General features: G+C 47.0%; 1 protein-coding gene across 1 annotated transcript in view; it reads left to right on the forward strand.

Moving 5' to 3' along the window:
• LOC106593603 (tetraspanin-18B) overlaps nt 1–13511 on the forward strand; it is a 252528-nt gene that overhangs the window by 44494 nt on the left and 194523 nt on the right. Inside the window, exon 3 of the mRNA XM_045689719.2 lies at nt 10351–10446. Within this exon, the coding sequence (XP_045545675.1) occupies nt 10384–10446 (63 nt within the window). The 5' untranslated portion in view covers nt 10351–10383. The remainder of the gene's footprint in view (nt 1–10350; nt 10447–13511) is intronic.

A 13511-nucleotide genomic window follows, 5' to 3' on the forward strand; every position in this document is an offset into this window, starting at 1 on the left:
CCCCCAGCTCCACCGCTAGCCACCTCCTAGCCTCCCCCAGCCCCACCGCTAGCCACCTCCTAGCCTCCCCCAGCCCCACCGCTAGCCACCTCCTAGCCTCCCCCAGCCCCACCGCTAGACACACACAGGCTCCACACACCACTGGCTCCTTACTGGAGGAGAGGAGGAGAGGTGGGGGTGGTCACTTAAAGGATGCTTCCCAAATGGCATCCTGGGCTCTGGTCAAAATTAGTGCACTATATAGGGAATAGGGCTCTTGTCTATAGTAGTACCACTATATAGGGAATAGGGCTCTGGTCTATAGTAGTACCACTATATAGGGAATAGGGCTCTGGTCTATAGTAGTACCACTATATAGGGAATAGGGCTCTGGTCTATAGTAGTACACTATATAGGGAATAGGGCTCTGGTCTATAGTAGTACACTATATAAGGAATAGGGCGCTGGTCTAAAGTAGTGCACTAAACAGGGCATGGGGTGCCATTTGAGACTCACACCAGCCTCACAGCCCACAGGACTGTAGAAAGACCATAGAGGCTCATACTAGTTCTTCTGTAGAAGTGGCTTAATGCTGACACTGCAGGACTCTACATGCAGTATGATGTCTAGTGGCTTAATGCTGACACTGCAGGACTCTACATGCAGTATGATGTCTAGTGGTTTACTGCTGACACTGCAGGACTCTACATGCAGTATGATGTCTAGTGGCTTAATGCTGACACTGCAGGACTCTACATGCAGTATGATGTCTAGTGGCTTAATGCTGACACTGCAGGACTCTACATGCAGTATGATGTCTAGTGGCTTAATGCTGACACTGCAGGACTCTACATGCAGTATGATGTCTAGTGGCTTAATGCTGACACTGCAGGACTCTACATGCAGTATGATGTCTAGTGGCTTAATGCTGACACTGCAGGACTCTACATGCAGTATGATGTCTAGTGGCTTAATGCTGACACTGCAGCACTCTACATGCAGTATGATGTCTAGTGGCTTAATGCTGACACTGCAGGACTCTACATGCAGTATGATGTCTAGTGGTTTACTGCTGACACTGCAGGACTCTACATGCAGTATGATGTCTAGTGGTTTACTGCTGACACTGCCGGACTCTACATGCAGTATGATGTCTAGTGGTTTACTGCTGACACTGCAGGACTCTACATGCAGTATGATGTCTAGTGGCTTACTGCTGACACTGCAGGACTCTACATGCAGTATGATGTCTAGTGGTTAAATGCTGACACTGCAGGACTCTACATGCAGTATGATGTCTAGTTGCTTACTGCTGACACTGCTGGACTCTACATGCAGTATGATGTCTCAGCCTCCAGTATTTATGCTGCAGTAGTTTATGTGTCGGGGGGCTAGGGTCAGTCTGTTACATCTGGAGTATTTCTCTTGTCTTATCCGGTGTCCTGTGTGTATTTAAATATGCTCTCTCTAATTCTCTCTTTCTGTCTTTCTCTCGGAGGACCTGAGCCCTAGGACCATGCCTCAGGACTACCTGGTATGATGACTCCTTGCTGTCCCCAGTCCACCTGGCCGTGCTGCTGCTCCAGTTTCAACTGTTCTGCCTGCGGCTATGGAACCCTGACCTGTTCACCGGACGTGCTTGTTGCACCCTCGACAACTACTATGATTATTATTATTTGACCATGCTGGTCATTTATGAACATTTTAACATTTTAACATTTTGACCATGTTCTGTTATAATATCCACCCTGCACAGCCAGAAGAGGACTGGCCACCCCTCATAGCCTGGTTCCTCTCTAGGTTTCTTCCTAGGTTTTTGGCCTTTCTAGGGAGTTTTTCCTAGGGAGTTTTTCCTAGCCACCGTGCTTCTTTCACATGCTTTGCTTGCTGTTTGGGGTTTTAGGCTGGGTTTCTGTACAGCACTTTGAGAATATCAGCTGATGTACGAAGGGCTATATAAAAATAAATTTGATTTGATTTGATTTAGTGGCTTAATGCTGACACTGGAGGACTCTACATGCAGTATGATGTCTAGTGCTTAATGCTGACGCTGCAGGACTCTACATGCAGTATGATGTCTAGTGGCTTAATGCTGACACTGCAGGACTCTACATGCAGTATGATGTCTAGTGGCTTAATGCTGACACTGCAGGACTCTACATGCAGTATGATGTCTAGTGGCTTAATGCTGACACTGCAGGACTCTACATGCAGTATGATGTCTAGTGGCTTAATGCTGACACTGCAGGACTCTACATGCAGTATGATGTCTAGTGGCTTAATGCTGACACTGCAGGACTCTACATGCAGTATGATGTCTAGTGGCTTAATGCTGACACTGCAGGACTCTACATGCAGTATGATGTCTAGTGGCTTAATGCTGACACTGCAGGACTCTACATGCAGTATGATGTCTAGTGGCTTAATGCTGACACTGCAGCACTCTACATGCAGTATGATGTCTAGTGGCTTAATGCTGACACTGCAGGACTCTACATGCAGTATGATGTCTAGTGGTTTACTGCTGACACTGCAGGACTCTACATGCAGTATGATGTCTAGTGGTTTACTGCTGACACTGCCGGACTCTACATGCAGTATGATGTCTAGTGGTTTACTGCTGACACTGCAGGACTCTACATGCAGTATGATGTCTAGTGGCTTACTGCTGACACTGCAGGACTCTACATGCAGTATGATGTCTAGTGGTTAAATGCTGACACTGCAGGACTCTACATGCAGTATGATGTCTAGTTGCTTACTGCTGACACTGCTGGACTCTACATGCAGTATAATGTCTAGTGGCTTAATGCTGACACTGCAGGACTCTACATGCAGTATGATGTCTAGTGCTTAATGCTGACGCTGCAGGACTCTACATGCAGTATGATGTCTAGTGGCTTAATGCTGCCACTGCAGGACTCTACATGCAGTATGATGTCTAGTGGCTTAATGCTGACACTGCAGGACTCTACATGCAGTATGATGTCTAGTGGCTTACTGCTGACACTGCAGGACTCTACATGCAGTATGATGTCTAGTGGCTTAATGCTGACACTGCAGGACTCTACATGCAGTATGATGTCTAGTGGCTTAATGCTGACACTGCAGGACTCTACATGCAGTATGATGTCTAGTGGCTTAATGCTGACACTGCAGGACTCTACATGCAGTATGATGTCTAGTGGCTTAATGCTGACACTGCAGGACTCTACATGCAGTATGGTGTCTAGTGGTTTACTGCTGACACTGCAGGACTCTACATGCAGTATGATGTCCAGTGGCTTACTGCTGACACTGCAGGACTCTACATGCAGTATGATGTCTAGTGGCTTAATGCTGACACTGCAGGACTCTACATGCAGTATGATGTCTAGTGGCTTAATACTGACACTGCAGGACTCTACATGCAGTATGATGTCTAGTGGCTTAATGCTGACACTGCAGGACTCTACATGCAGTATGATGTCTAGTGGCTTAATGCTGACACTGCAGGACTCTACATGCAGTATGATGTCTAGTGGCTTAATGCTGACACTGCAGGACTCTACATGCAGTATGATGTCTAGTGGCTTAATGTTGACACTGCAGGACTCTACATGCAGTATGATGTTTAGTGGCTTAATGCTGACAGTGCAGGACTCTACATGCAGTATGATGTCTAGTGGCTTAATGCTGACACTGCAGGACTCTACATGCAGTATGATGTCTAGTGGCTTAATGCTGACACTGCAGGACTCTACATGCAGTACGATGTCTAGTGGCTTAATGCTGACACTGCAGCACTCTACATGCAGTATGATGTCTAGTGGCTTAATGCTGACACTGCAGGACTCTACATGCAGTATGATGTCTAGTGGTTTACTGCTGACACTGCAGGACTCTACATGCAGTATGATGTCTAGTGGCTTACTGCTGACACTGCCGGACTCTACATGCAGTATGATGTCTAGTGGTTTACTGCTGACACTGCAGGACTCTACATGCAGTATGATGTCTAGTGGCTTACTGCTGACACTGCAGGACTCTACATGCAGTATGATGTCTAGTGGTTAAATGCTGACACTGCAGGACTCTACATGCAGTAGAGGTTCCTCTCTAGGTTTCTTCCTAGGTTTTTGGCCTTTCTAGGGAGTTTTTCCTAGGGAGTTTTTCCTAGCCACCGTGCTTCTTTCACATGCTTTGCTTGCTGTTTGGGGTTTTAGGCTGGGTTTCTGTACAGCACTTTGAGAATATCAGCTGATGTACGAAGGGCTATATAAAAATAAATTTGATTTAAAAAATAAATTTGATTTGATTTGATGTCTAGTGATTTAATGCTGACACTGCAGGACTCTACATGCAGTATGATGTCTAGTGGCTTACTGCTGACACTGCAGGACTCTACATGCAGTATGATGTCTAGTGGCTTACTGCTGACACTGCAGGACTCTACATGCAGTATGATGTCTAGTGGCTTAATGCTGACACTGCAGGACTCTACATGCAGTATGATGTCTAGGCCTTCTGCTACGAATGTTACAGCTGGAGAGGTGTCTGTTTCAGTTAGTTTCTGAGCAGAAGATAGACTCTGAAGAGGTTTGGTGTGTTTCAGTTAGTTTCAGTTTCTGAGCAGAAGATAGACCCTGAAGAGGTTTGGTGTGTGTTTCAGTTAGTTTCTGAGCAGAAGATAGACCCTGAAGAGGTTTGGTGTGTTTCAGTTAGTTTCTGAGCAGAAGATAGACCCTGAAGAGGTTTGGTGTGTTTCAGGTAGTTTCTGAGCAGAAGATAGACTCTGAAGAGGTTTGGTGTGTTTCAGTTAGTTTCTGAGCAGAAGATAGACTCTGAAGAGGTTTGGTGTATTTCAGTTAGTTTCTGAGCAGAAGATAGACTCTGAAGAGGTTTGGTGTGTTTCAGTTCGTTTCTGAGCAGAAGATAGACTCTGAAGAGGTTTGGTGTTTTTCAGTTAGTTTCTGAGCAGAAGATAGACTCTGAAGAGGTTTGGTGTTTTTCAGTTAGTTTCTGAGCAGAAGATAGACTCTGAAGAGGTTTGGTGTGTTTCAGTTCGTTTCTGAGCAGAAGATAGACCCTGAAGAGGTTTGGTGTATTTCAATTAGTTTCTGAGCAGAAGATAGACCCTGAAGAGGTTTGGCGTGTTTCAGTTAGTTTCTGAGCAGAAGATAGACCCTGAAGAGGTTTGGCGTGTTTCAGTTAGTTTCTGAGCAGAAGATAGACCCTGAAGAGGTTTGGTGTATTTCAATTCGTTTCTGAGCAGAAGATAGACTCTGAAGAGGTTTGGTGTGTTTCAGTTCGTTTCTGAGCAGAAGATAGACTCTGAAGAGGTTTGGTGTGTTTCAGTTAGTTTCTGAGCAGAAGATAGACCCTGAAGAGGTTTGGTGTATTTCAATTCGTTTCTGAGCAGAAGATAGACCCTGAAGAGGTTTGGTGTGTTTCAGTCTGTTTCTGAGCAGAAGATAGACTCTGAAGAGGTTTGGTGTGTTTCAATTAGTTTCTGAGCAGAAGATAGACTCTGAAGAGGTTTGGTGTGTTTCAATTACTTTCTGAGCAGAAGATAGACCCTGAAGAGGTTTGGTGTGTTTCAGTTAGTTTCTGAGCAGAAGATAGACTCTGAAGAGGTTTGGTGTGTTTCAATTAGTTTCTGAGCAGAAGATAGACTTTGAAGAGGTTTGGTGTCAGTGATTGTGGCCTGTACTTACAGTATGAAGAACACCCTCAGGATGATGAAACAGTACAGACACCTACTCACTCAGAGAGACCTAAACAGACCGTTCAGAACGGAGAAGATATTAGTGAAAACACTGTGTGTGTGGAGGTTGGAAAGAGCCATTGGGGCGGCAGGTAGCCTAGTGGTTAGAGCGTTGGACTAGTAACCGAAAGGTTGCAAGATCAAATCCCTGAGCTGACAAGGTGAAAATCTGTCGTTCTGCCGCCTGAACAAGGCAGTTAACCCACTGTTCCTAGGCTGCCATTGAAAATAAGAATGTGTTCTTAACTGACTTGCTAGTTAAATAAATGTAAAAAAATTACAAATAAAATAAGCAGTCTCTGGAGTGGTGAGCACAGCTGAATCTATCAGGGCTTTTGACAGAAACACACACTCTATAACATGGGGCTATTGAGCTCTACACCTGAGGGATGGCCAGTATTGTGCAACTGTAAACTGCTTTAGAGAACAGCGGGCTGCAGGATTATTGAATTATACTGGAACTGAGGAGGAGGACGGAGAGGACTGAAGGAAAGGAGTAGAGAGAGGAGAGGGGGAGATAGTGAAGGGAATTATTTTTGGCCATCTTCTATTTGGCAGTGTGAAATCGTCCAGCTGCCCCTAGTCCTATTTTAGACAGGAACCACAGCTGCAGAGTGGGACACTGGAGTTCTGTGCAATGTGTGTTTCTCCGTGTGTTGATGTGTGTGTGTGTTTCTCTCTCCCTTTGTGTGTGTGTGTGTGTGTGTGTGTGTGTGTGTGTGTGTGTGTGTGTGTGTGTGTCTATAAACCCAAATTCCCCTTACACTTATGAAAAAAAGGCTTCACTTCATTACCCAAAATCCCCTTTAAAGGACATCAATTACCCAGAGTGCTCTACTCTACACTGCCCCGGCCAGTCATAGCAGAAGGGGGCTCCACCACACCACACACACACACACACACACACACACACACACACACACACACACACACACACACACACACACCATTTAGTTAAATAGACTAAGACCAGCAACACAGGTCAGATAGTGTTCAGATGGGCAGTAAATACACATTTACTCAGCTGAGTGCCCACTGAGGGACTAACAATAGGGTGTATGTCTCAAATAGCACCCTATTCCCTATGTAGTACCCATAGGGCTCATAGTGCACTATATAGGGAAAAGGCTGCCATTTGGGATGTACCCAGGAAGAATCGGGTTTCATTTATTGCTGGTGTGAACAGGGAGGTTAGCTGTGTCTGTGGTGTATGGAGAGATCAGACAGACAGCACACTGCCTATCTAAGGTCAGACAGACAGCACACTGCCTATCTAAGGTCAGACAGCACACTGCCTATCTAAGGTCAGACAGACAGCACACTGCCTATCTAAGGTCAGACAGACTGCACACTGCCTATCTAAGGTCAGACAGACTGCACACTGCCTATCTAAGGTCAGACAGACAGCACACTGCCTATCTAAGGTCAGACAGACAGCACACTGCCTATCTAAGGTCAGACAGAGAGCACACTGCCTATTTAAGTGATGAGGTCAGACAGACAGCACACTGCCTATCTAAGTGATGTCAGACAGACAACATACTACCTATCTAAGTGATGTCAGACAGACAGCACACTGCCTATCTAAGTGATGAGGTCAGACAGACTGTGTACTGCCTATCTAAGTGATGAGGTCAGACAGACAGTGCACTGTCTGTCTAAGTGATGTCAGACAGACAGTGCACTGTCTATCTAAGTGATGAGGTCAGACAGACAGCACACTACCTATCTTAGTGATGAGGTCAGACAGACAGCACACTGCCTATCTAAGTGATGAGGTCAGACAGACAGCACACTGCCTATCTAAGTGATGAGGTCAGACAGACAGCACACTGCCTATCTAAGTGATGAGGTCAGACAGACAGCACACTACCTATCTAAGTGATGAGGTCAGACAGACAGCACACTGCCTATCTAAGTGATGAGGTCAGACAGACAGCACACTGCCTATCTAAGTGATGAGGTCAGACAGACAGCACACTGCCTATCTAAGTGATGAGGTCTGACAGACAGCACACTGCCTATCTAAGTGATGAGGTCAGACAGACAGCACACTGCCTATCTAAGTGATGAAACAAACCACATAAAACCTCATATCAGTAGTTGCTGGTGAATGTTTTATATTTAGAGAAATGCTGCCATTTGGGATGTACCCAGGAAGAATCGGGTTTCATTTATTGCTGGTGTGAACAGGGAGGTTAGCTGTGTCTGTGGTGTATGGAGAGATCAGACAGACAGCACACTGCCTATCTAAGGTCAGACAGACAGCACACTGCCTATCTAAGGTCAGACAGCACACTGCCTATCTAAGGTCAGACAGACTGCACACTGCCTATCTAAGGTCAGACAGACTGCACACTGCCTATCTAAGGTCAGACAGACAGCACACTGCCTATCTAAGGTCAGACAGACAGCACACTGCCTATCTAAGGTCAGACAGACAGCACACTGCCTATCTAAGGTCAGACAGAGAGCACACTGCCTATCTAAGTGATGAGGTCAGACAGACAGCACACTGCCTATCTAAGTGATGTCAGACAGACAACATACTACCTATCTAAGTGATGTCAGACAGACAGCACACTGCCTATCTAAGTGATGAGGTCAGACAGACTGTGTACTGCCTATCTAAGTGATGTCAGACAGACAGCGCACTGCCTATCTAAGTGATGTCAGACAGACAGTGCACTGTCTATCTAAGTGATGAGGTCAGACAGACAGCACACTACCTATCTTAGTGATGAGGTCAGACAGACAGCACACTGCCTATCTAAGTGATGAGGTCAGACAGACAGCACACTGCCTATCTAAGTGATGAGGTCAGACAGACAGCACACTACCTATCTAAGTGATGAGGTCAGACAGACAGCACACTACCTATCTAAGTGATGAGGTCAGACAGACAGCACACTGCCTATCTAAGTGATGAGGTCAGACCGACAGCACACTGCCTATCTAAGTGATGAGGTCAGACAGACAGCACACTGCCTATCTAAGTGATGAGGTCAGACAGACAGCACACTGCCTATCTAAGTGATGAGGTCAGACAGACAGCACACTGCCTATCTAAGTGATGAGGTCTGACAGACAGCACACTGCCTATCTAAGTGATGAGGTCAGACAGACAGCACACTGCCTATCTAAGTGATGAAACAAACCACATAAAACCTCATATCAGTAGTTGCTGGTGAATGTTTTATATTTAGAGAAATGTGTTCTTCAAATCTGGTCGCGGAGACGCACTTCTTGTGCCGTGCTGTTTTTGATTGGCGCTTGCAGACTTTCCCCCCCAGACCAACCAATTGACTGAACTAAAGAACAGACAGACTGGTTTGTGTTGTCTGAACAGTGTCACTGCTTGGTTCCTGCAGCATGTGAAGTGAGTCAGCTGTGACAGGTGACAGCAGGTGGCAGCGTCCTGGTAAACACCATCATAGCTGGAAAAGACTGTTGCTCCTCATCACACCAGGAGCGCTGATTCTGATGGCCGGCTGCATGAAGTATAACACATCCTCCCACACATCCCCACATGACACAGAGTCACTCACCAGTCACTCAGGGACAGCCTGGCACTCACGAGTCACTCAGGGACAGCCTGGCAGTGACAAGTCACTCAGGGACAGCCTTGCACTCACGAGTCACTCAGGGACAGCCTGGCAGTGACGAGTCACTCAGGGACAGCCTGGCAGTGACGAGTCACTCAGGGACAGCCTGGCACTCACGAGTCACTCAGGGACAGCCTGGCAGTGACAAGTCACTCTGGGACAGCCTGGCAGTGACGAGTCACTCAGGGACAGCCTGGCAGTGACGAGTCACTCAGGGACAGCCTGGCAGTGACGAGTCACTCCGGGACAGCTTGGCAGTGACGAGTCACTCAGGGGCAGCCTGGCAGTGACGAGTCACTCAGGGACAGCCTGGCAGTGACGAGTCACTCAGGTACAGCTTGGCAGTGACGAGTCACTCAGGGGCAGCCTGGCAGTGACGAGTCACTCAGGGACAGCCTGGCAGTGACGAGTCACTCAGGGACAGCCTGGCAGTGACGAGTCACTCAGGGACAGCATGGCAGTGACGAGTCACTCAGGGACAGCATGGCAGTGACGAGTCACTCAGGGACAGCATGGCAGTGACGAGTCACTCAGGGACAGCATGGCAGTGACAAGTCACTCAGGGACAGCCTGGCAGTGACAGGTTCCCATAATCTCTTGGGGACTGACATCTCTCTGCGCTTAGCTTTTACTCTCTCATGTCTATCCTTGAATCTCCTTGTTGTGGAAGAAAGGAGAGGACGGCTCTTCTCACCTCAGTCTCTAAGAGGATGATTTAACTTCTCTAGAGCCCAAAAACCCGTAGGTGAACTGCGGCTCAACCATCCTGGAGTCACGCTATGGCATAACCGTCGTTTTTTTATGTTGTACAGCGCTCTATGCTTTTCAGTAATTAACAGGCCTCTCTCTCTCTCTCTCTCGTGTGTGTGTGTGTGTGTGTGTGTGTGTGTGTGTGTGTGTGTGTGTGTGTGTGTGTGTGTGTGTGTGTGTGTGTGTGTGTGTGTGTGTGTGTGTGTGTGTGTGTGTGTGTGTGTGTGTGTGTGTGTGTGTGTGTGTGTGTGTGTGTGTGTGTTTCTGCAGGGGTCCGGGGAGGCCTCAGCACGGGGAACATTCATGGAAGGGGACTGTCTCAGCTGCATCAAGTACCTCATGTTCATCTTCAACTTCCTAATTTTTGTGAGTATATGCTGCTTGCTTACACTCCCACTGTCTGGTGTCCTGATGACCTGCTGTCTGATGTTCTGATGTTCTGATGTCTGATGTTCTGCTGTCTGATGTTCTGATGTCCTGCTGTCTGATGTCCTGCTGTCTGATGTTCTGCTGTCTGATGTTCTGCTGTCTGATGTTCTGATGTCTGATGTTCTGCTGTCTGATGTTCTGTTGTCTGATGTTCTGTTGTCTGATGTTCTGCTGTCTGATGTTCTGCTGTCTGATGTTCTGATGTCCTGCTGTCTGATGTCCTGCTGTCTGATGTTCTGTTGTCTGATGTTCTGCTGTCTGATGTTCTGATGTTCTGCTGTCTGATGTTCTGATGTCCTGCTGTCTGATGTTCTGATGTTCTGCTGTCTGGTGTCCTGCTGTCTGATGTTCTGATGTTCTGCTGTCTGATGTTCTGCTGTCTGATGTTCTGATGTTCTGTTGTCTGATGTCCTGCTGTCTGATGTCCTGCTGTCTGATGTCCTGCTGTCTGATGTTATGCTGTCTGATGTTCTGCTATCTGATGTTCTGAAGTTCTGCTGTCTGATGTCCTGCTGTCTGATGTTCTGCTGTCTGATGTTCTGCTGTCTGATGTTCTGCTGTCTGATGTTCTGTTGTTCTGCTGTCTGATGTCCTGCTGTCTGATGTTCTGATGTTCTGCTGTCTGATGTTCTGCTGTCTGATGTTCTGCTGTCTGATGTCCTGCTGTCTGATGTTCTGCTGTTCTGCTATCTGAAGTCCTGCTGTCTGATGTTATGATGTTCTGCTGTCTGATGTCCTGCTGTCTGATGTTCTGCTGTCTGATGTTCTGATGTTCTGCTGTCTGATGTCCTGCTGTCTGATGTTCTGCTGTCTGATGTTCTGCTGTCTGATGTTCTGCTGTCTGATGTCCTGCTGTCTGATGTTCTGCTGTCCTGCTGTCTGATGTTCTGCTCTCTGATGTTCTGCTGTCCTGCTGTCTGATGTTCTGCTGTCTGATGTTCTGTTCTGCTGTCTGATGTCCTGCTGTCTGATGTTCTGCTGTCTGATGTTCTGCTCTCTGATGTCCTGCTGTCTGATGTCCTGCTGTCTGATGTTCTGCTGTCTGATGTTCTGATGTTCTGCTGTCTGATGTCCTGCTGTCTGATGTTCTGCTGTTCTGCTGTCTGATGTCCTGCTGTCTGATGTTCTGCAGTCTGATGTTCTGATGTCCTGCTGTCTGATGTTCTGCTGTCTGATGTTCTGATGTCTGATGTTCTGCTGTCTGATGTTCTGCTGTCTGAAGTTCTGTTGTCTGATGTTCTGCCGTCTGATGTTCTGATGTTCTGCTGTCTGATGTCCTGCTGTCTGATGTCCTGCTGTCTGATGTCCTGCTGTCTGATGTTCTGCTGTCTGATGTCCTGCTGTCTGATGTTCTGCAGTCTGATGTTCTGATGTCCTGCTGTATGATGTTCTGCTGTCTGATGTTCTGCTGTCTGATGTTCTGCTGTCTAATGTTCTGTTGTCTGATGTTCTGTTGCCTGATGTTCTGCTGTCTGCTGTCTGATGTTCTGATGTTCTGCTGTCTGATGTCCTGCTGTCTGATGTCCTGCTGTCTGATGTCCTGCTGTCTGATGTTCTGATGTTCTGCTGTCTGCTGTTCTGATGTTCTGCTGTCTGATGTCCTGCTGTCTGATGTTCTGCTGTCTGATGTTCTGCTGTCTGATGTTCTGCTGTCTGATGTCCTGCTGTCTGATGTTCTGCTGTCTGATGTCCTGCTGTCTGATGTTCTGATGTTCTGCTGTCTGATGTTCTGCTGTCTGATGTTCTGCTGTCTGATGTTCTGCTCTCTGATGTTCTGCTGTCTGATGTTCTGTTGTCTGATGTTCTGCAGTCTGATGTTCTGCTGTCTGATGTTCTGATGTTCTGCCGTCTGATGTCCTGCTGTCTGATGTCCTGCTGTCTGATGTTCTGCTGTCTGATGTTCTGCTGTCTGATGTCCTGCTGTCTGATGTTCTGCAGTCTGATGTTCTGATGTCCTGCTGTATGATGTTCTGCTGTCTGATGTTCTGCTGTCTGATATTCTGCTGTCTGATGTCCTGCTGTCTGATGTCCTGCTGTCTGATGTTCTGTTGTCTGATGTTCTGCTGTCTGATCTTCTGATGTTCTGCTGTCTGATGTCCTGCTGTCTGATGTTCTGATGTTCTGCTGTCTGATGTCCTGCTGTCTGATGTTCTGATGTTCTGCTGTCTGATGTTCTGATGTTCTGCTGTCTGCTGTTCTGATGTTCTGCTCTCTGATGTCCTGCTGTCTGATGTTCTGCTGTCTGATGTTCTGCTGTCTGATGTCCTGCTGTCTGATGTTCTGCTGTCTGATGTTCTGCTGTCTGATGTTCTGCTGTCTGATGTTCTGCTGACTGTTGTTCTGCTGTCTGATGTTCTGCTGTCTGATGTTCTGCTGACTGATGTTCTGCTGTCTGATGTTCTGCTGACTGATGTTCTGCTGTCTGATGTTCTGCTGTCTGATGTTCTGCTGTCTGATGTTCTGTTGTCTGATGTTCTGTTGTCTGATGTTCTGCTGTCTGATGTTCTGATATTCTGCTGTCTGATGTTCTGCTGTCTGATGTCCTGCTGTCTGATGTTCTGTTGTCTGATGTTCTGCTGTCTGATGTTCTGCTGTCTGATGTTCTGATGTCCTGCTGTCTGATGTTCTGATGTCCTGCTGTCTGATGTTCAGATGTTCTGCTGTCTGATGTCCTGCTGTCTGATGTTCTGATGTTCTGCTGTCTGATGTTCTGATGTTCTGCTGTCTGATGTTCTGCTGTCTGATGTCCTGCTGTCTGATGTCCTGCTGTCTGATGTTCTGCTGTCTGATGTTCTGCTGTCTGAATTTCTGCTGTCTGATGTTCTGTTCTGCTGTCTGATGTCCTGCTGTCTGATGTTCTGATGTTCTGCTGTCTGATGTTCTGCTGTCTGATGTTCTGCTGTCTGATGTCCTGCTGTCTGATGTTCTGCTGTCTGATGTCCTGCTGTCTGATGTTCTGCAGTCTGATGTTCTGATGTCCTGCTGTCTGATGTTCTGCTGTC

The sequence above is a fragment of the Salmo salar genome, chromosome 11 (genome assembly GCF_965601325.2).
Source record: "Salmo salar chromosome 11, fSalSal1, whole genome shotgun sequence".
Taxonomy (NCBI): Eukaryota; Metazoa; Chordata; class Actinopteri; order Salmoniformes; family Salmonidae; genus Salmo; species Salmo salar.